At 37.3% G+C, this 23,788-nt stretch overlaps 1 protein-coding gene across 1 annotated transcript in view; it reads right to left on the bottom strand.

Moving 5' to 3' along the window:
• SLC38A1 (solute carrier family 38 member 1) overlaps positions 1-23,788 on the bottom strand; it is an 84,474-nt gene that overhangs the window by 42,130 nt on the left and 18,556 nt on the right. Inside the window, exon 2 of the mRNA XM_078150127.1 lies at positions 13,304-13,419. Coding sequence (XP_078006253.1) covers positions 13,304-13,419 — 116 coding nt within the window. The remainder of the gene's footprint in view (positions 1-13,303; positions 13,420-23,788) is intronic.

The following is a 23,788-nucleotide window of genomic DNA, read 5'->3' as shown; positions in this document are numbered from 1 at the left end:
AAATAACAAAAGGTCCAGAATATCAAGGGAACTAATGAAAAGATGTGCTAGGGAAGGTGGCCTAGCCATTCCAGATCTTAAACTGTATTATAAAGCAGCAATCATCAAAACTATTTGGTACTGGCTAAGAAATAGAGTGGTGGATCAGTGAAATAGGTTAGGTATGCAAGAAAGAGTAGTCAATGACTATTGTAATCTACTATTTGATAAACCCAAAGACCCCAGCTTCTAGGATAAGAACTCACTATTTGACGAAAACTGCTGGGAAAACTGGAAAAGAGTATGGCAGAAACTAGGCATAATCCAAAATCTCACACCACATACCAAAATAAAGTCAAAATGGGTTCATGATTTAGATATAAAGGCTGATACTATAACCAAACTGGGAGAGCAAGGAATAGTTTACCTATCAGATTTATAGAGAACAGAAGAATTCATGACCAAACAAGAGATAGAGAACATTACAAAATGCAAAGTGGATAATTTTGATTATATTAAATTGCAAAGTTTTTGCACAAACAAAGCCAATGCAACCAAGATTAGAAAGAAGATAGAAAATTGGGAAAGAAGTTTTACAACCAGTCTCTCTGATAAGGGTCTCATTTCTAATATACATAGAGAATTAAATCAAATTTATAAGAATACAAGTCATTCCTCAATTGGTAAATGGTCAAAGGATATGAACAGGCAGTTCTCAGATGAAGAAATTAAAGCCACCCATAGTCATATGAAAAAATGCTCTAAATCACTATTGATTACAGAAATGCAAATCAAAACAACTCTGAGGTACCACATCACACCTATCAGATTGGTTAACATGACAAAACAGGAAAATGATAAATGTTGGAGAAGACGTGGGAAAATTGGAACACTAATGCATTGTTGGTGGATTTGTGAAATGATCCAACCATTTTGGAGAGCAATTTGGAAATACACCCAACGGGCTATAAAAATGTGCCTACTCTTTGAGCCAGCAATAGCATTTCTAGGTCTGTATCCCAAAGAGATCATACAAACGGGAAAAGGACCCACATGTACAAAAATATTTATAGCAGCTCTTTTTGTGTTGGCAAAGGATTGGAAACTGAGAGAACGTCCATCAATTGGGGAATGGCTGAACAAATTGTGGTATATGAATATAATGGAATACTGTTGTGCTATAAGAAATGATGAGCAGGAAGACTTCAGAAAAACCTAGAAAGACTTATATGGTTTGATGCTGAGTGAAGTGAGCAGAATCAGGAGAATGTTGTGCACAGTAACAGCCACATTGTGCGATGACTAACATCGATAGACTTAGTCCTCCTCAGCAATGCAAAGATCTAAGACATCTCCAAAAGTCTCATGATGGAAAATGCTATCCACATCTAAAGAAAGAACGATGGAGTTTGAATGCAAATTGAAGCATACAATTTGCTATTTTTTTTCTTGTGTTTTGTTTTGTTTCCTCTTTCTGGTAGTTCCTCCTATTGGTTCTAATTCTTCCTTACAACATGACTAATGTGAAAATATGTTTAATAGGAATGTATATATATAGCCTATATTAGATTGGTGCTGTCTTGGGGAGGGAGAGCGGCAGGGAGGGGGAGAAAACTTTTAAACTCAAAAGCTTATGAAAGTGATTGTTGATAATTCAAAATAAATTAATAAAAAAAATAATGGATTAGAAAACAAAATCCAATAAAACTTATTTACAAGAAACACTTAAACATTAACTGAAACTTATATGAGACTAAGATAATCTAATATACTTCAACTAAAGAGCAGCAACCATTATCTCAGACAAAACAAAAGCAAAACTAGACTTGATCAAAAAAAGATAAACAGGGAAACTACATTATACTGAAAGATGATGGAGGCAATAAATCAATAGCAATACTAAACACACATATACATGTATATGTATTATTTAAATACGTGTGTGTGTGTGTGTGTGTGTGTGTGTGTGTGTGTGTGTACTATAGCACCTAAATACTGAATGGAAAAGCTAAATGAGTTATAGAGAGAAATAGACACTAGAGATATAATAATGATAGTCCTCAATGTATTCCTGTCAGTGCTAGACAAATCTAACAAAAAAATTAAACAAGAAAGTAAGCGAGGACTTGAATAGACTTTTAGAAAAGTTAGAGATGATAGACTTCTAGTTATTACCAAATTGGAATAGAAAGGAGGATAGGTTTTCAACTGTACATGACACCTTTATATAAATTGACCACATACTAAGGCATTAAAGGTCACAAAAATGCAAAAAAAAAAAAAGCAGAACTATGAAACATGGAACAAAGTGCAAGAAACATTATAATGAATTTTAAAACCCACAAAATTAAGTGGAAACTAACAATCTAAAGAATGTGTAATCCTAATGTATAAATTATAGAAACAATAGCTCATTTCACTGAAGATTATGACAATGAAAAAAACATACAAAAATTTATGGAACATGGACGGAGCAATACTTGGGGGAAATTTTATATAATTAAACACTGATAAACAAAAGAGAGAAGGAACATCAATGACTTGGGAATGCAACTAGAAAAACAAGAAAAAACTTTAAAAACTAAAGACAAACATTTTAAATGTCAATTAAACACAAAAACGAAAATCAAAGAACATTTTAAAAGAAAACAATGATGGAAAATTGAGAGAAAAAAAACCCCACTGCATTTATTAAATAAAACTAGGTGCTGGTTTCTTGAAGGGAAAAAACATTAAAATAGATAGAGCATCAGCTAAGTGATTTTTTAAATGAAAGAAAAAATCAAATCAAAAAGTGGAAAAAAGATAAATTGTAACAAATGAAGAAGAAACAGGAAATTATTAGAACCTAAATGACATGGATGAATATAGAGATACAGGGCTTAAATAACCCAATATACAAAAAAAGAAATTGGGTAAGCCATGAGCTCCCAGGACCAGAAGAATTTGGAAATGAATTCAATCAAACATTTGAAGAATAATTAGTTCCAATATAACATAAGCTGTTTGAAACAATAGGAAAAAAAGAGGTCCTATCAAATTACTTCTCCGATGCAAATAAGGTCTTGATACCTATACTTGGGAGAGTCAAAACAGAGAGAAAACTACACACCAATATCTTTAATGAATATTGATGCCAAATTTTTATATTTTGTTTGAATGCTATATTTTTAATGCATAAACACTTTTTAGTTTTTTTCATTTCCAAATTTATTTCTATGCCCCTACCCTTCCCCACCCATTGAGAAGGCAAGAAAAACAAAACTCTTACACATATGTATAGACTTTCAAAACACATTTCCACATCAGCTATGACATTTTATTTTTAAAATATGCTTCGTTCTGCACTCTGAGTCCATTAGTTCTTTTTTTGGTGTGGGATAGAATGTTTTATCATGAGTCTTTTGGAACTGTGGTTGGTCATTGTGTAGATCAGAGAGAATAAGTCTTTGAAAATTGATTATTTTTATAATATTAGTTACTGTTTAAATTGTCCTGGTTCTGCTCCCTTCGCTTTGAATAAGCCCATAGAGATGTTCCCAGGATTTTCTAAAACAATCCCCTTCTATTTTTTCAGTACAATAATATTACATCACATTCATATGCCATAACTTGTTTAGCCGTTCCACAAATGATAGGCATCCCCCCAGTTTCCAATTCTTTTTTTTGTTTGTTTTATTTTTTTGCTAGGCAATGGGGTTAAGTGACTTGCCCAGGGTCACACAGCTAATAAGTGTCGAGTGTCTGAGGTCGGATTTGAACTCAGTTCCTCTTAACTCCAAGTCTGGGGCTGTATGCACTGCGCCACCTAGCTGCCCCAGTTTCCAATTCTTGATCTCCACAAAAAGAGTTGCTATAAATATTTTTATACATATGGGTCATTTCCCTCTTTTGAAACTCTCTTTGGGATATAGATTTACTAGCACTATTGCTGAGTCAAAAGGGTGGGCATAGTTTAATAACTTTTTGGGCATAGTTCCAAATTGTTGTCCCTATGATTAGACCAGTTCACAGCTCCACCAGCAGTACATTAGTGTACTGACTTTCCCACAACTTCTTCAGCTTTGGTCACTTTTTTTTTCTGTCATTTTAGCTAATCTGATGGGTTTGAGGCAATGCTTTGGAGCTGTATTAATTTGCATAATTATCAGTGATTTAAAGCATTTTCCCCTGAAAACTGATTATTCATAATCTTTGACCATTTATCAATAGGGGATTGGCTTTTCTTGTTATTTGACTTAGCTCCCTATATATTTAAGAAGTGAGACCTTTATCAGAGAAATGTGCTGCTAGGGTTTCTCTTCCCTCTCCTCCCTCAGTTTCTTGCTTTTCTTCTAATTTTAGCTTCATTGTTTTTGTGAAAAAGCATTTTAATTTTATGTTATCAAAATTATTCATTTTACTTCATATGAAGCTATCTCTTGTTTAGTTATAAACTCTTCTTTACATAGATATAAAAAGCAATTTTTTCTATGCTCCAAAGATTTGTTTAAGTTATAATCTTGTAGAGCTTAATGTGAGATGTTAGTCTATGCCATTTTCAGCCAGATCACTTTTTAGTTTTCCCCAGTTTGGGATGTGAATTCATATCCCAATAGCTGATATCGTTTGTTTTGACAAACATTAGGTTACTATACTCATTTTTCAATTGTGTGTCTAATTGGTTCCATGGATCAAACTCTCAATATCTTACTCAGTTCCAAATTGTTTTGACAATTTTAGTTTTATAGTAAAGCTTGCGATTTCATAACCGTTTTCTTCTCATTTTTTCATTCATTTCCTTGATATTCTGGACATTTTTTCCTCCAGATAAATATTTTAATTAAATTTCCTAGCTCTACAAAGTAATTCTTTTGTATTTTGATTAGTAAGGCAATTAACAAATTAATTTAGGTAGTATTATCATTTTAAATTATACTGAGTGAATATTTGTCAAGGTATTTAAACATGTCTTTGAGAAATGTTTTGTAATTTTGTTCATTAGCTCATTAGTTCGTGTGTGTGTCTTGCCAAGTAAACTCCTGAGTGTTTTATACCATCCAACTTTCCCCTCTAAGAACTAGATAAATCTAACCATAAAATAAACAAGGAGAAATTAAAGACATGACTAGAAATGTAGAAAAGTTAGATATGATAGACCTCTGGGGAAAATTGAATAGAGATAGAAAGGAATATATCTTTTTCTCAGTGACAGATGGCAGTTACACAAAAATTGAGTATGTATTAGGGCATAAAAATCTCATAAGCAAATGAAGAAAGGCAGAAATATTAAATGCACCCTTTTCAGACCATAATGCAATAAAATTATTTTCAATAAAGGGCCATGGAAAGATAGATGAAGTTGAGGTCCCCTACCAGTATAGTTTACTGTCTATTTCCTCTTATAACTTGTTTAACTTCTCCTTTAAAAATTTGGATACTAGGGGTAGCTAGATGGTACAGTGGATAGAGCACCAACCCTGAAGTCAGGAGTAACTGAGTTCAAATCAGGCCTTAGATGAAACACTTGACACTTACTAGCTGTGTGACCCTGGGCAAGTCACTTAACCCCAATCGCCTAACCAAAAAAAAAAATTTGGATGCTATGCCATTGAGTGAATATATGTTTTGTACTGATATGTTACTTCATTGTCTATGGTACCTTTTAGCAAGATGTTTTTTCCTTCCTTAACTCTTATAGGTCTATTTTTACTTTTGCTTGTCTGAGACTATTATTGCTACCCCTGCTTTGTTTTCATTTCAGCTGAAATAGATTCTATTCCAGCCCCTTTCCTTTACTCTGTGTCTCTCTGCTTCAAGTGTGTTTCTTGTAAATATATTGTAGGATTCTGGCTTTTAATCCATTCTGATATCTACTTCCATTTTATCAGTAAGTTACTCACATTCACAGTTATGATGACTGCGTATTTGTGTATTTCCCTCATCTTATTTGCCTCATTTCTCTATGTCTCTCTGTCTCTCTCTGTCTCTGTCTCTGTCTCTCTGTCTGTCTCTCTCTCTTTCTCCCTCACTCTCTCTTCCTCTTCCTCTCTCTCTCCTCTCCTTTCACTCTGTCCCTAGCATTTTTCTTTTGACCACCACCTCCCCCAATCTGTCCTCCCTTCTGTCAGTTTCTACTGTCTCCTTACATCTCTCACTTGTAGATTTCTATACCCAAATGAGTGTGTATGTTATTCCCTCTTTGAGCCAATTCCAATGAGAATAAAGTTCAAGGAATGCCCACACACCCCCATTTCCCCTCCACTGTAATAGGTCTTTTGCACTTCATATGTAAGATAATTTATACTATTTTACTTCTCTCTTCCCTCCTCTCCCAGTGAAATCCTCTTTCTCATATCTTAAGTTTTGTTTTTTGGATATCATCCCATCAAAGTCAGTTTATACCCACACCTGTCTATGTATACCCCTTCTGACTGCCCTAGTAGTAATACAATTCTTAAGAGTTACAAGTATCATTTCCCTATATAGAGTTTATGTAGAGTTCCTATAAAGAGTTTAACCTTATTGTATCCCTTATATATTTTTCCTCTTTATCTTTTTATGCTTTTCTTGAGTGTTGTATTTGAAAATAAAATTTTCTGTTCAGCTCTGGTCTTTTCATCAGGAATGCTCGAAAGTACTCTATTTCACTGAATATCCATTTTCTTCCTGAATGATTATGCTCAGTTTCACTGGGTAGGTAATTCTTGGTTGTGATGATAGCTCCTTCGCCTTCTTGAATATCATATTTTAAGCCCTCTGATCCTTTAATGGAGAAGCTTCTAAATCCTGTGTTATACTGACTATGACTCCACGATATTTGAATTATTTCTTTCTGGCTGCTTGCAGTATTTTCTTCCTGACTTAGGAGTTCTAATATTCCTAGAAGTTTTCTTCTAGGAGGTAATCAGTTTCAGGTGACCAATGTCTATTTTACTCTCTAGTTCTAGGCTATCAGAGAAGTTTTCCTTGGTAATTTCTTGAAAGATGATATGTAGGGTCTTTTTTTTTTCATGGCTTTCAGGCAGGTAGTCCAGTAATTCTTTTTATTTGTTTATTTACTTACTTATTTATGTATTTATTTATTAAATTTTATTAATTTGTTCTGATTTATCAACAATCACTTCCATATGCTTTTGAGTAGAAAATTTTTCTCCCCCTTCCTCCCCCTCCCCCTCCCCAAGACGGCACACAATCTGATGTAGGCTTTACATTTACATACCCATTAAACATATTTTCACATTAGTGAAGTTGTAAGTAAAAATTAAAACCAATAGGAGGAACCATCAGAAAGACGAAACAAAACTCAACAGAAGGTAAAAATAAGTGATAGCTATTCGACTTCCATAGTTCTTTCTTTGGATATGGACACCATTTTCCATCTCGAGGCCTCTGGAGATGTCTTAGATCCTTGTAATGCTGAGAAGGGTTCAGTTTAACAATCTTAGTCACTGTGTAACTTGGCTGTTATTGTGTACAAAGTCCTCTTGGTTCTGCTCACTTCACTCAGCATCAAACCATATAAGTCTTTCCAGGTTTTTCTGAAGTCAGCCTGTTCATCATTTCTTACAGCACAATAGTATTCCATTACATTCATATACCACAACTTGCTCAGCCATTCCACAATTGATGGGGCATCCTCTCAATTTCCAATTCTTTGCCACCACAAAAGGAGCTGCTATGAATATTTTTGTACATGTGGGTCCTTTTCCCATTTGTTTGATCTCTTTGGGATATAGCCCTAGAAGTGCTATTGCTGGATCAAAGGGTATGCACATTTTTGTAGCCCTTTGGGCATAGTTCCAAATTGTTCTCCAAAATGGTTGGATCATTTCACAACTTCACCAACAATGCATTTGTGTTCCAATTTTCCCACATCTTCTCCAACATTTACCATTTTCCTGTTTTGTCATGTTAGCCAATGTGATAGGTGTGATGTGGTACCTCAGAGTTGTTTTGATTTGCATTTCTCTAATCAATAACGATTTAGAGCATTTTTTCATATCGTAGTCCAGTAATTCTTAAATGATCTATCCTGGATCTATTTTCCAGGTTAGCTGTTTTTTCCAATGAGATATTTCACATTTTCTTCTACTTTTTCATTCTTTTGATTTTACTGTTTCTTGGTGTCTTACAGAGTCATTAGCTTCCCCTTGCCCAATTCTAATTTTTAAGGAATATTTTCTTCAGCAAGGTTTTGTACTTCCTTTTCCATTTGGCCTGTTTTGCTTTTTATTTATTTATTTTGCTGTTGTTCATTCATGCCTGACTCTTAGTGACTCCAGGGACTTGTCTATGAGGTTTTCTTGGCAAAGATACTAGAATGGTTTGCTATTTCCTTCTTTAGTGTGTCCTCATTTTACAGTTGAGAAACTGAGGCAAATAGGTATTTAGTGTCTTGTCCAGCATCACACAGTTACTAAATGTCTGAGTTCAGATTTGAATTTAGGTCTTCCTGATTCCAAACCAAGTGCTCTATCCACTACACTATCCAGCCTTTTTTCCAAGGAGTTCTTTCTTCAGTGAGTTTTTGTGCCTCTTTTACCTTTTGGCCAATTCTGGTTTTTTAAGGTCTTATTTTCTTTAGTACTTTTGTTCCTCTTTTACTATATGATTAATTCTCTTTTCAGAGTTTTCTTGCATCACTCTTCTTTCTCTAACTTTTTCTTTAACTCTTCTAGGAATTATTGTTTGACTTGGGCATAATTTGCATTTTTCTTTGAGGATTTGCTTGTAGTTGTTTCCATTTTGTTGTCTTCTTCTGAGTTTATGTTTTGGTCTTCTCCACCACTGCAGCAGCTTTTTATGGTCAAGTTTTTTTTTGTTATTGTTGTTTGCTCATTTTTTCAACCTATTTCTTGACTTTGGACTTTATGTTAGAGTTGGGCTGTGTTCCCCTGGGGAGGTGAAGGAATAGCACTGTCCCAAACTTCATGTTTTTTCATGCTGTTATTTTCAGAGCTAGTTCTGGGGGTCTGTAAGTTTTAGGTGCTTCCAAGATGAAGTGATCTGGGGAGAGGTGTGGTCTTTGCTCCCCTGGTTTGCTCTCTGGTTTTTACCCAGAAAGGGCCTTTGCTCCCCTGCCACCTCTCTTCTTAACTCTGAAACTGTACCCAGGCCCTCTATTCCCCTGAAGCTGCAAGTTCAAGTACTCCTCTGTGTCTTGGAACTGTGATCACATCCATTTTTCCCTTGTGATTGACCACAAATTCTCCTCTGTGTACTGGAAATGTGACTCAGAACTGCATATGGGCAATAGAGGTGCCCCACAGAACCAGGTCTTGCACCCAGTGACAGGAAAGGGTCCCCCATGATCTGCTTCAGATCTTCTTATCCTCTCTGGGATGTAAACTCTGAGTACTTCCACTACCACCATTGGAGGCACTGCCAAGGCCTGCAGCTGGCGTTCTCCAGGCCTAGCCTCCAACTCAGCATTATATACCTCTCCTGTTGATCTCCTAAATTCCATTAGTGCAGAAAAATGTCTCACTCTGAACTTTTGTTGGCTCTGCCACTCCATAATTTGATTTGAGGCACTATTTTAAAGTTGTTTGGAGGGAAATTTTGAGAGAGTTCATCTGGGTTGCTGCCTCTACTCCATCATCTTGGCTCCTGACACAAATATTTTAAATGAAATGGTAGCAAGGAGGCTATAGCAACATATCACGCTCAGGGCTGTTTTTAGCAGAATGGAAATAGGGAGGTGAAGAAATATGCTGTAGAGTACATGCAAAAAGGAAGGTTAGGGAAAATTAACTCATATAGTTAGCCTTGTGGACACCAATGGCTAGAGGGTAGAGGGTATGATCTAGATGGGGATCTAGTAAAGAAGAGTCAGAAGGAGTGGTTTGATAAGTAGGAGGAAAACCAGAAATGGTGTTCCAAAAACCTTGAGAGAAGAGAATACCAAGGAAAAAATGGTAATTAACAATATCAAAGATTACAGAGAGGTCAAGAAGAATGAGGATTGACTACTAGATTTGATAATTCAGAGATCACTGGTAAATTTAGAGAGAGCAGTTTTGGTGTAATGATGAGATCAGAAGCCAGATTGTAAGAGGTTAAGAAGAGAGTATGAGGAGAGAAAACAGAGGCTCCTATTGTAGATGGCCTTCTCAAGGAATTTAGTCACAAATGGCAGAATATAGCATAGCAGCAGGGATGACAGGATCAAGTGAGAGTTTTTTGAGAATGGGGGCTTATTTGTAGGCTGTAGAGAAGGAGCCAATAGACAGGGAAAGATTGAAGATCAGTGAGATAATGGGAAAGGCAGAGGGGAAAATCTATTGGAGGAGATTATATGAAATAAAATCTCTTGAGTAGGGAGAGGGGTAAACCTTGGTAAGGAATAAGGCCCCCTCATCATGTGAGCTGGGGAGAGGTAGAATCATATGAGATGGGAGTGAAGGAGAAGAGAGTGGCAGAAGGCATCTAAGTGATGATACATGAGGAAGAGGGGAGAAGAGGGAGTTCATAGCAGATAGCCTCATTTTTTCTGTGAAATATTTTGTGAGGTTCTCAGCTGAGAAAGTGAGGGAGGAGGAGCATTTAAGATGGGATGAGGAGGTTTGGAAGATCTGGTGTGAAGAGTAGGGGAGTGAATTGATGAGATGTGAAGGTTTACCTAGAAGCAATGAGGAATCAGTTGATATGTAACATAAATTTGTAGTGAACTCAGAACAATCGCATGACTTTTTCATCTTTGTTCAGCAGCATGTATGTAGGCATCAGATAGTGGGAATAATCCAAGGCTGTGGCTTGGCAGGGAGCAGTGAGTGATATGATAAGTGGACCGGGGACTCAGGAGAAGATGGTACAGCTCTGAGGTGGTTCACCAATGGGTCAAGATCAGGAAAATAGGAGATAGTAGCTAGTATAGGAGTGATGGCCTGGGACATCCCTGATGGATAGAGGTATTGGATGTCACAGTGTAGATGAAGAGTAAGGTTTGGTAAGAGAAGGTAGAGGGAGATATGGAAAGTCAATAGATTATACTCAGATAAGAGGATTTCAGATTTCTTGAAAATGGAGGGAGATGGCAAGATCAAGGGTATGACCATTTTTGTTGTGACTGAGGTGGGATGGAGGAGTAGATCATGTGAAATGAGCAGGTTTTTGGTTTTTCAGTCAATATGTATGCTTAAGTCCCCTAGTATCAGGGCAGGAATGAGAGGATTGAGGGGGATGCAAATAAGGAATTGGGTGATGGGACATGGGGAATGGAGTCTGGATGATGACCTACGGGAGTTCAGAATCACTGAAATGTTTAAGGTATGACTAAGTGTGAGAATGTTCATCACTGACTATTAGGTGCTACTATACTTCCCAGAAGATGCTGGAGATCATTTATGAGACAAGTATAGCAAAAGATGAAAGGCATGAGGTCAGATGGAAGCCCCTGTTTCACTCCAACTACCCTAATACTGACAAAGATCTCATGAGTTATAAATATCATCTTTCCGTGCAGGAATATAAATAGTTCAACCTTAATAAGTCTCTTATGATTTCTATTTCCTATTTACCTCTTCATGTTTCTCTTGAGGCTTTCAGATAGTCCAATAATTTTTAAATTTTCTCTCTCCTGGATCTATTTTCCAGGTCAGTTGTTTTTCTAATGAGATATTTCACATTGTCTTCTATTTTTTCATTCTTTTGAATTTGTTTTATGGTGTCTTGATTTCTCATAAAGTCACAACTTCCAATTGCTCCATTCTAATTTTTAAGGAAGTATTTTCTTCAGTAAACTTTTAGACTTCCTTTTCCATTTGGCCGATTTTTCTTTTTAGGGCATTCTTCTCCTCATTGGCTTTTTGGACCTTTTTTGCCGTTTGGGTTAGACTGTTTTTAAGCTGCTATTTTCTTCAGTATTTTTTTGGGTCTCCTTTAGCAAGCTGTTGACTTGTTTTTTATGATTTCTTGCATCACTCTCGTTTCTCTTCCCTATTTTTCCTCTACTTCTCTTACTTGCTTCTCAAAATCCTTTTTGAGTCCTGGGACCAATTCATATTTTTCTTGGAGGCTTTGGATGTAGGAGCTTTGACTTTGTTGTCTTCTTCTGGTTTTATGTTTTGATCTTCTTTGTCACCAAAGTAAGATAATATAGTCTGACTCTTTTTGCGCTGCTTGCTCATGATCCCAGCTAATTACTTGAGTTGTAAACTCTTTGTTAAGGTAGAGGTCTGCTTCCAGTGTGGAGAATGTACTGTCCCAAGCTTCAGGGGTTTTGTGCAGCTGTTTTCAGAGATACTTGTAGGGACCTGTAAATTTTCAGTTCTTCCAAGGTGTTATGATAAAAGGTGAGGTGTTTACTCTTTTCCTGGCCTGTGCTCTGGTCTGTGAGTGACCACGAGGACTCTTTTCTATCTTGGAACTGTGAGGAGGATTCGCTCTGTACAGTCACTACAAGCTCCACCAGGTCAGTGCTCCTTCTCGCCCCAGTACTGCCACCCAGAACTGTGACCCAGATCCAAGCACAGGCAAAGCAAAAGAATCCTATGCCAATAAAAAGATCTCTGCAGTTCTTCTCTGATCAGCCACTCAATTCCCTCTCAGTCTGTGGGCTAGAAGCTCAGGAAGCAGCTACCGCCCCAGGGCTACACTTCGGGGACTATGTCTGGGACCCCTGACTGTACTTCTCTCTCACAGCAGACACAGACTTTTCCCACTGACCTTTTAAGTTGTCTTTGGTGTTCATGGGTTGAGAGGTCTGGAAACCACCACAGGTGTCTGCGATTAGGTCCTCTAAGGCCTGCTCCAGTTCTGCTGAGGCCTGCGCATCCTTGCCGAACTGTGATACACCTTTCTGATCAACCATTCAGGTGGTCTTGGGCTAGAAATTTGTTTCACTCTGCCTTTTGTGGGTTCTGCTGCTTTAGAATTTGCTTAGAGCCATTTTTAAAGGTATTTGGAGGGGTTTGGGGGACAGCTTGAGTAAGTCACTGCTTTTACTCCACCATGTTGGCTCCACCAGAAAATATGAATTTTGACACTTACTAGTTCTATAACCTTGGGTAAGTCAACCTCTCTAGCTGAGTTTCCACATTCACAAAATGAGGATAATTATACTTTTACTGCCGACACCTCACAGGTCATTTTGAGGATCAAATGAAATAATATAGATATAAATGTACGTCTACATATGTATACACGTCTATACACACACACACACAATATATATATATATATATAATGTTTAAATATAGAATGCTACCTGAATGTCTGCTAGTAATAGCAAGAAAATCAGAAAATTCTCAACTACCTAAAAACATTTTCCAAATCTTATTCTAAAAATGCCAACACTTTGGAATGGATGTCAAAGCCAAATTACTTCATTGTCGATACTTACAAAAATAGTATTATTCCTGTGTTGGCTAGAGCATAGGCAAGTCCTAAAATTCCACTGCCCACAATGGAGTTGGACAGGTTAAAAATAGATAAACTCAATGAGGCTGTTCCTTGGACCTGCATAAAGGAAAAAAAGTAATAAAAATAAATAAATAAAATCTAAATTACATTTTAGAATACAATACGGAGACAGAAGATCATTTTGGGGGGAGTTTATTTTGCGTTATATTTAAGCGACATCAGGCTGAGAAATAGATAAAATAACACTTGTGACATAAAACATAGGTTTGGGCAGTGGTATAAATAATATGTAATATATAATAAATACAGCGCAGTGTAAAATAGTGGATGTGAAGGCAGAAAGGCCTAGTCTGAATACTGTCTCAGATTCTGAGCAAGTTACTTCATTTCTTTGAGCTGCTTCTTCATACGTAAAATGTGGATAATAATAGCACCTACTCCTTAGTAGGATCCAATGAGATAGTAAAGCGCTTTACAAACCTCAAACTACTGTATAAGTATTAGCTGTTATTATTATTCAGAGTATTGTTATGAAAGTCAAATGAGACAATGTATACAAATTGCTTTACGTACCTAAACATACTATACAAATATGAGCTATTATTTATGAAAGACCTTGGGATTGAAAGTAGAATGGGGGGAACTTGAGGAAATGTGGAAGCAAAATAGAGGAAATTAAGTCTATTACTTTATATTTATTATTTTTAGATGGTGAAATATCACTAGTATGGTAAATTGCTAATTAATTTATGGAATTATCAAGTGTGGCAGATGCCCAATTCCTTGGTCACTTGCCAGGAAAGAACACAATGGCAGTGAAAAATGAGTCTTCAACCACATTTTAATAAAGCACAGAGGGTGCAGGGGTAAACAGCACAGAAAGCACAAGTAGTGGGAAGTGGGGAGGAGTATAGAAGCCAACAACATGGGGATGGGGATGGGATGGTGAAGGCAGGCAGGCAGTGTGGGGAAGAGAGTAGGGAGGGAAGAGGCACAGAGTAACCCATGGATTAGGGTTGGAAGCACTTGGTAGCATGGACCCAGATGAAGACGGAAGAGTGCTGAGGGCAGGGAAAGAGTTTGGGGTTTCATTTTTACAGTTTTTGGCAGGGGATTAACTCTTATCTATACCACTTTGAAGCTAGCTCATTAATATATCTAAATCATCTCAAAGTTGTCAGTAAAACAGTAAAGTTAACATATCCACATCATCTCAGAATTATCAGCATCATTTGGCATTCTGCTGTTTTTACTGTGGATGTCTAGACTAGAGCTTATCTGAGGTTCATATATCATAGGACAAAAAGGCCCTGACAACCAAGACTAGACGGCTTCCCATGATTTAGCCCATAGTCTCAGGATGTGATTTTTGGTTTATATATTTTTTTTTTTAGGCAATTGGGGTTAAGTGACTTGCCCAGAGGCACACAGCTAGTATTAAATATTTGGTCTGAGGTCAGATTTGAACTCAGGTCCTCCTGACTTCAGGGCCGGTGCTCTATCCACTGTGCCACCTAGCTGCCCCTTGGTTTATACATTACAAGTTACGCTCCTTTAATCTTTGAGCAGGCCTGTATGTGACTTCTAGGTTTCCTAGAACAACACTATGGTGTTGAAATTTGACTATGGGGGTCACGTATCCTTATCTGAAGATTTTGTGGGGGAAGTACCTGAACAATTTGTGACACCCACTGTGTTGTCAGGAATGCTACACAGAGCCCTGCTCTGTTGGGCTGAAGTAGTCCATGGACAGTGGACGGCTGAAAGGTGTTTTTCCCTCATCTGGTTGCAAAGCTTTAGTGAGGCTAAGGGTGCAGGAGTTAGCTGTGTTGGTGAGTCATCCTCCCCCAAATTCTGGTGGGTTGTAGCATGCTCTCAGCATTGAGTAACGTTCTATGTGGAGGCAGCAACTTTGGCCATTGCCATATGGAGATTGCTCTTTGATAGGGAGCCTCTTTACTGGGCCAGCCAGATAAGGGGCAGTCCAGCCTTTTTAGCAAATTGTTGTAAGACAGGTCAGCAAATTTCAAGAGATTTACACAGTTTGGAGTTTCACATACTCTGGTTTGTGCTGTGGGGTGCTTGTGAAATTCTCTTAGATAAGGGAGTTCTAAGAATTGTGTGAACCAAACTGACTCCACATTGGGAAACTGACTCCATTCTGAGACCTAAGTTTCATTTTCTTGTAAATTCTACCTGCTTGTCAATTGTGGGAATTGAGTGACATCCTATTTCACATCCAGAAAAGTCCACCTGTTCACTCTCCTCCCTCCCAACTCTTGAAACTCACTCATTCCCCTCCCAACTCAGAAAGTCCTTAATCTTTCCTCCTAATTTTGTGTCCTGGTTTATATCCTGTTGTTTTCTTTTAATGCATAAAAGGGCAGGCTAGGTGATACAGTGGATAGAGCACTGGGCTTGGAGTCAAGAAGATCTGAGTTCAATCCCAGGCTAAGACACTTATTAGCTGTGTGACCCTGGGCAAGTCACTTAACCCCTATTTGCCTCAGTTCCTCATAGGTAAAATGGGGACACACTGGAGAAGAAAATGGCAAACCACTCCAGTGTCATTGTCAAGAAAAGTGTCACAAAGAGTTGGACACAACTGAACAGCAATGTATATATCTCTCCTTGTATTTGGGTCCAGTGCCAAGCTAAGGACATATGGTCCCAATTTGTTATGCAATTGGTATGCATTGCTTAATAAATCGATATGCCCAGAAGCTCAAACCTTTGTTTCCTCAGTTATTTCAGATTTCACCAATCACAATTTTTGGTGAAGCCAGCCAGGTTGAAACAGGGTACAGACCCCCAGAACAGGCTTTTAGAAACTTCACAGACTTCCTGCAGAGGTCAGACTACCTTCCTCAATCTCAAATTTTTCCAAACTAAGGTAAGCCCACAAAGTGTTGGGGCAGGTGTTTCCTGGGACAGTTCACCCCCATCATGTTGGGGAAGAGATACTCCCTTTAAGGGAATGATGGATTCCAATAATAGTAAAATACCGAAGGATTCCCCCTTGGAAAAAATTTCATTTGGCATGAGACCACAAGAAGTGTCAGCTGCTAAATTGACACCCCCTTAAGGGAAATTCTTATTGGCTTGGAACTTCCCATACAGAAGTGCAGGAGGCAACTAAAAGATAGAACTCTCACATTATACTAAAATACATAAAAATACAAATGTGTCCCAAAATTGGCCTGAGGATGAGACTTTCAATTATGGTAAAACTTTGAGATTAGACTTTCAGTAGGAGATAAGGAGGGAAATGTCTTACTATTTTGTTTGTGTTTTTTAAAATTTTTTTAATTTAATTTTTTTAGGCAATTGGAGTTAAGTGACTTTCCCAGGGTCACACAGCTAGTGTCAAGTGTTTGGTCTGAGGCTGGATTTGAACTCAAGTCCTCCTGACTTCAGGGCTGATGCTCTTTCCACTGTGCCACCTAGCTGCCCCTTTGTTTGTGTTTTTGTTTCTTTGTAAAATGCTCAGAAAATCTTTCTCTTGTGTTATAGTGTTGTTTGTAGATTCTGTTACCTTGAAAGATTTCTAAGGGGAAAAGCTTTAAAGCTTTAAAGACCGCTGTAAAAAGATGAAGCCAAAGAGGTAATACATATGCCGGGAAAGATTAATGCTGTTTCATAATTTCCCACTTGAAAAAGTGACGCCAAATTCTCTGTTCCAGTAAAAGGGACTAACCTCCATTTTAGGCTTTCAGCAGGAGATTAGGTTAAAGAGGTGAAAAAAAAAAAACAACCCCTGAAGATACTTACTCTCTGTCATTTCAGCCCTGGCTGTGTTGGGATTATAGAGATAAAGTCAGATAATCAAAGAAAGGAAAACTTTTTCCTGCTTTGTAGGAATTTGTGGCATTGTAAATGAATTAGAGATTCCAAATTATGATAATTGCTAAAAACATCTAAGCAGATTTTGGAGGTTTGGAGATTAAGGAGATTGAAGATTAATCATTTAAAAATTACAGGGGAGAACTCTTAGGACCCTGGGTAATTCTAGGAATTCACCCTCTTCTTTGTCCTATCTGATAAGGCACTTAGCAGAAGCTTATCACACATTGAAATATCTTAGTAAATTTTGGGGTACCACTTTGTCGAATTTGCTTTAAGGAAAAATAAGAATTAAATTCTGTGAAAGTTTCAAGAGTAAAAAGCATATAGATCACTTTTCTCTGAAGACTGATAGAGCTATTGTTTTAGTGTAATGAAGGAAAGCAGGTAGTTTGAAAATAATTCCAGAGAGAGAAAAAAAATAGTGTGTGGTTTCCTTTTTTAAATTTATCTGGAATTTAATAGCTACCCTTTGAGGGCAGCTAGATGGCGCAGTGGATAGAGTGTCGGCCTTGGATTCAGGAAGACCTGAGTTCAAATGTGAACTCAGACGCTTAACTAGCTGTGTGACCCTGGGCAAGTCATTTCACTCCATTGCCTCTCAAAGAAAAAAAAAGTGAAAAAAATTTAATAGCTGCCTTTTGTTAATCTTTTCTTGACCATGAAAAGAGAAAAACTTGTTTAAATCAGGGAGAAACTTTAAAGTGAGTAAAATTTAATTAAAGAGTAGAAAGCGATTTAAACTGAAGAGGGGTCTATGAGGAGGGATTGGCAGCCCCACCCCCACTGTCACCATTGAGTGCTAGACCCCGGATAGATACTTACAATGCTGGGAAGGTGGGAGGTGATCAGGAACTTTTGGGAAGTCTAAAATAGAACTTTCAAAGCTTTATATAACAATTAATTGTTTAAATAAACTAGAAGCAACATCACCAAAGAAAATAGAAAGAAACCATACACTTGCAAGCTCCTAGGAACCCAAAAAGGTAATAATATTTCAATTAATTGGGGTTATATAAAATTTTGTGCTAAATTGCAAAGGGTAAATTCAATGGAATAAAGATTATTTAGATAATTTGGGATACGATTAGAGAATTCAGTGGAAAGACCATTTCAAGGATGTATTCCCCAGTGCAAGCTCCAAAGCCAGGGGATGGGAATTTGAGGCTGTGTCACTTGGAATTTCTCCTTATCTTTCACTTGTGGTTAAAACCGAAAAACCTTGGGGAAAGAGAGGGTGGGGCTAGGTTATGAACATGAAAGGAATTCATTTGGCTATTTGAGTGACGTTTGAAAGAAAATACATAAAAAGTTTATGGAAAGGTAAAAGTGCTACCAGGAACCTTTGAAAATGAGCTACTTGTTAACTCTGGGCACTAATTTTTAAAGCATAGGCGCCTAATAGCCCTGGAAAATTGAGATTTTGATTTTGTGATTGTAAATCCAGATTTGATTTGGTTGATATTTGTCCTACAACTAAATTACGATGTGGTGAAATGTATTCTCCTATTAATTGTAGCAGGCAGCTGGTGAGTCAATGGATAGAACAGCGGGCCTGGAGTCAGGTAGAGCTGAGTTTGAATGCAACCTCAGATGCTTCCTGGCTTCCTGAGCAAGTCATTTAACCTCTGTTTATCTCACCAAAAAAAAAAAAAAAAGATACATTGGAGCCACTGGAGAAGGAAATGCAAACCACTCCAGTATCTTTGCCAAGAAAGCCCCATGACCATTCTAGTCATGACCACAACAACAATTGATTGTGGCATCTACTGCAAAAAAATGCTAGAAAACTACATGGATCAGGGAAACCTGAATTACGCTCCAGTCTCAGAAATTTACTAGCTCTGTGCGCTTAAGCAAGTTATCTTATCACAGTTTACCTCAGTTTCCTGAGCTATAAAGAGGAAAATAATACAACCTCCCAGGGTTGTTGTGAGGATGAGAATTATATAGGGGTTATGAAATATTTGATAGATGGTAAGCATTGTCTAAATGTTGACTGTTGTTATTATTGGTTATTTCTTTAATTGGATCACTTTATACAAGGTTTTATATGTGATTAGTATAAAATGTCAAATGATATTTTTTAAACAAGATAATACAGAAAGTTGAATTAATGTCATCAGAGTGGTAATAAATTTTGTCTTGTGTTTTAAATACATGATATTGTGCATGTTATTGTATTTCTTAAGTTTTTTCTTATATTGTGAAATTTGAAAAACCATTGTATCAGCACAATTGTTAGACAAAATAAGATCTCTTTTTATATCTGGATGCTATTAGAATATGAATTGAGTTGTTAAAAGAATATGATATAACTAGATACTTGAAAATTGTTCAATATTTAATGGGGTATATTTTGTTTTAAAATAGATAATAATGCTTTACTGTTTGGGTGTTACACAGACACTTCAAGATATCTTTGTCTGGGGGAGGTGGAGTCAAGATGCCCAAATAAAGGCATGGACTTGCCTAAGCCCTCCTCCAGACCCTTACAAATCACTTTAAAAATGACTTCAACAAATTCTAGAGCAGCAGAACTTGCAAAAAGATGGAGTGAAACAAATTTCCAAATGGAAAAGAAGGTCCAAAAGCTCACTGAAGAAAATAATTTCTTAGAAGTTAGAATGGAGCAAATGAAAACTAATGAGTTCATGAGAAATCAAGAAACAATAAAACAAAACTAAAATTTTTTTAAGAGGTGAGGCAATTGGGGTTAAGTGACTTGCCCAGAGTCACACAGCTAGTAAGTGTTATGTGTCTGCAGCCCAGTTTGAACTCAAGTCCTCCTGACCCAGGGCCAGTGCTCTATCCACTGTGCCATGGAGCTGCCCCTAATTTTTTTTCTCTTTTTCTTAGGTAATTGGGATTAAGTAACTTGCCCAGGGTCCTATAGGTAGTGTCAAGTGTTTGATCTGAGGCCAGATTCGAACTCAGGTCCTCCTGACTTCAGGGCTGGTGCACTATCCACTGCACCTCTTAGCTGCCCCCTTCCCAAATAACTTGGAAGCTCAACAGGACAGGTGTAATGCACCTGAGTGAGAGTGGAGTACAGTCCAGCATAGGCCATGCCAACATAGCCCCAGCCCCAGCAAACCAGGATCAGGCCTTGGGAGCAACTGAATCAGCAGCAGCAGTGGCAGTAGCTGCTCTCAGCTCACATTGAACAACTGGTAGGAAGGAAATTACAGGAGTCTTCTTGCTAGCATTGAGGCAGGACTCTGTTGCTTTGCCCATACCAAGATCTGGGTCCTGGATGGCAGTCGCAGTGCAGGGAGGAGCTCTAGCATAGCAGAGCTTGGGGCAGCTATGGGAGGGGGGGACCTCTCCTCACATAGCAGAAAAGAGTGCTTGTGGTCACTCACAAACCAGAGCACAGGCCAGGAGAGTAGCAAACACCTTTCCTTAGGTCATACCACCTTAGAAGAACTGAAAACTTAAAGGTCCCTTAAAGTATCTCTGAAAACAGCTGCACAAAACCTCTGAAGTTTGGGACAATGCACCCTCCACCCTGGAAGCAGAGCCCTATTTTAACAAAGAGTTAAAAGTCAACTAATAGGCTGGGAAAATTAGCAAACAACAAAAAAAAAGTTAAGATGGTGACAAGGAAGATTAAAACATACAACCAGAAGAAGGCAGCAAAGTCAAAATCCTACGTCCAAAGCCTCCAGGAAAAACATGAATTGGTCTCAGGCCATGGAAGAGTTCAAAAAGGATTTTGAAAATCAAGTAAGAGAGGTAGAGGAAAAATTGGGAAGAGAAATGAGAGTGATGCAAGAAAATCATGAAAAACAAGTCAACAGCTTGCTAAAGGAGACCCCCCAAAAAACTGAAGTAAGTAACACCTTAAAAGACTAGGCCAAATGGTAAAAGAGGTCCAAAAAGCCAATGAGGAGAAAAATACTGAACTGGCCAAATGGAAATGAAGGTCCAAAAGCTCACTGAAGAAAATAATTTCTTAAAAGTTAGAATGGAGCAAATGAAAACTAATGACTTCATGAGAAATCAAAAAAACAATAAAACAAAACCAAAAGAATGAAAAAATAGAAGACAATGTGAAAGATCAATGGAAAAAAATGGACCTGGAAAATAGATTCAGGAGCACCTTTTAAAAATTATTAAACTTCTTTGAAAGTCATGATCAAAAAAGAGCCTATATATCATCTTTCAAGAAATTATCAAGGAAAACTGCTCTGATATTCTAGAACCAGAGAGTAAAATAGACATTGAAAGAATCCACTGATCACCTCCTGGAAGAGATCCCAAAATGAAAACTGCCAGGAATATTATAGCCAAATTCCAGAGTTCCCAGGTCAAGGAAAAAATATTGCAAACAGCCAGAAAGAAACAATTCAAGTATCGTGGGGCCACAATCAGGATAACACAAGATGTAACAGCTTCTGTATTAAAGGATCAGAGGACTTGCAATATAATCTGGAGGGCAAAGGAGCTAGGATTAAAATCAAGAACCACCTCCCCAGCAAAACTGAGTGTAATTCTTCACGGGGGAAAAAAATGGACATTCAATGAGATAGAGAGCTTTCAAGCATTCCTGATGAAAAGAGCAGAGCTGAATAGAAAATTTGACTTTCAAATACAAGACACAAGAGAACCATAAAAAGGTAAACAGGAAAAGGAAATCATAAAGGACTTAATAAGCTTAATTTAAACTGCTTACATTCCTACATGGGAAGATGATATTTGTAACTCACAAGACCTTTCTCATTATTAGGATAGTTAGAAGGAGTATGTATAGACAAAGAGCACAGTGTGAGTTGAAATATGAAGGGGTGATATCTAAAAAATAAAATTAAGGGGTGAGAGAGGAATGTATTGGGAGAAAGAGAAAATGAGAGGTAGAATTGGGTAAATTATCTCACATAAAAGAGGCAAGAAAAAGCTTTTACAGTGGAGGGGAAAAGGGGGAGGTGAAGGGGAGTGAGTGAACCTTACTCTCATCAGAATTGTCTCAAAGAGGGAATAACATACACATTCAATTGGGGATAGAAATCTATCTTACCCTACAGGAAAGTAGGCAGGGAAAGAGATAAGAGTGTGTGTGTGTGTGTGTGTGTGTGTGTGTGTGTGTGTGTGTGTGTGTTGGATAGGGCAGGGCAGATTGATGGAAGGGGTAGTCAGATGCAAAACACTTTTGAGGAAGGACAGAGTGAAAGGAGAGAGAGAATAGAATAAAGAGAATAGAATAAACAGGTAGGGGAAATAAGATGAAGGGAAATACAGTTAGCGATAGTAACTGAAAAAAATTTTGAACCAGATTTCTCTATAAAGGCCTCATTTCTCAAACATATACAGAACTGAGTCAAATTTATAAAAATAAGAGCTATTCCTCAACTGATAATTGCTCAAAAATATGATCAGGTTTCAGATGAAAGTAATCAAAGCTATCTATAGCCACATGAAAAAAACAGTCTAACTCACTATTGATTGGAAAAATGCAAATTAGAACAATTCTGAGGAACTACCTCACACCTATTAGATTGGCTAATAGGACAGAAAAGGTAAATGACAAATGTTGGAGGGGATGTGGAAAAATGAGACTTTAATGCACTGCTGGTGGAGTTGTGAACTGACTTGACCCTTCTGTAGAACAATTTGTAACTATGCCAAAAGGTCTATAAAACCATGCATACCCTTTGACCTAGCAATACCACTACTATGTCTGTATCCCAAAAGAGATGAAAATAAAACAAAAAGGAAAAGGAACGATATGTACAAAAATTTTTATAGCTGCTCTTTTCTGGGGGTAAAGAATTAGAAGTTGAGGGGAAACCCATCAATTGGGGAATGGCTGAACAAAATGTGGTATATGATTATGATGGAATACTATTGTACTGTAAGAAATGATGAGCAGGATACTTTCAGAAAAAACCTGAAAAGATTTGCATGGGCTAATGCAAAGTGAAATGTACTGTGTACAAAGTAACAGCATATTGTAATATGATCAGCCATAAATGACTTTGCTATTCTCAGCAATACAATGATTCAAGACAACTCTGAAGATTTATGATGAAAAATGCTATCCGTCCTCAGAGAAAGAACTAATGGTGTTTGAATACAGACTGAAGCATACTTTTTAAGCTTTATTGCTTCTTGAATTTTTTTTTGTCTGTGTTTTCTTTCACAACATGACTATTATGGATGTTTTGCATGACCACGCATGTATAACCTATGTCGAATTGCTTACCTTCTCAATAAGGAGGGGGCAGTGAGGAGGGAGGAAAGGAGAACATTGGCAACTCAAAGTTTTAAAAACAAATGTTAAAAATTGTTTTTACATGGAACTGGGAAAATAAAATACTAAATAAAAGCTAAAAAAGAGATATCTTTTTCGGCGAGGTCCTTGAGACTTTGTATTCAATCAGAGTCATAAGATCTTAACCCCCTACTGACCACATGTTGCAAAATCTAAAGTACTGAAGTTTGAGAATTTGAAAAAATAGGATCCCCTCTTCCACTCCTCGTCAAAAGGCAGGAAATTTATAAATTTACTGTAATAAAGAGTGAGTTTTTATTTGAAAAATTTTGGCTATCACTTATAAAATTATGAAAATATATGGGTTGGTTTAAAGATACAGCTTCATTACATTGAGTCAACCTTTAT

The sequence above is a fragment of the Phascolarctos cinereus genome, unplaced genomic scaffold, assembly GCF_003287225.1.
Source record: "Phascolarctos cinereus isolate Bilbo 61053 unplaced genomic scaffold, phaCin_HiC Scaffold_1;HRSCAF=81, whole genome shotgun sequence".
Taxonomy (NCBI): domain Eukaryota; kingdom Metazoa; phylum Chordata; class Mammalia; order Diprotodontia; family Phascolarctidae; genus Phascolarctos; species Phascolarctos cinereus.
This window is presented reverse-complemented; position numbering and strand designations above follow the sequence as displayed.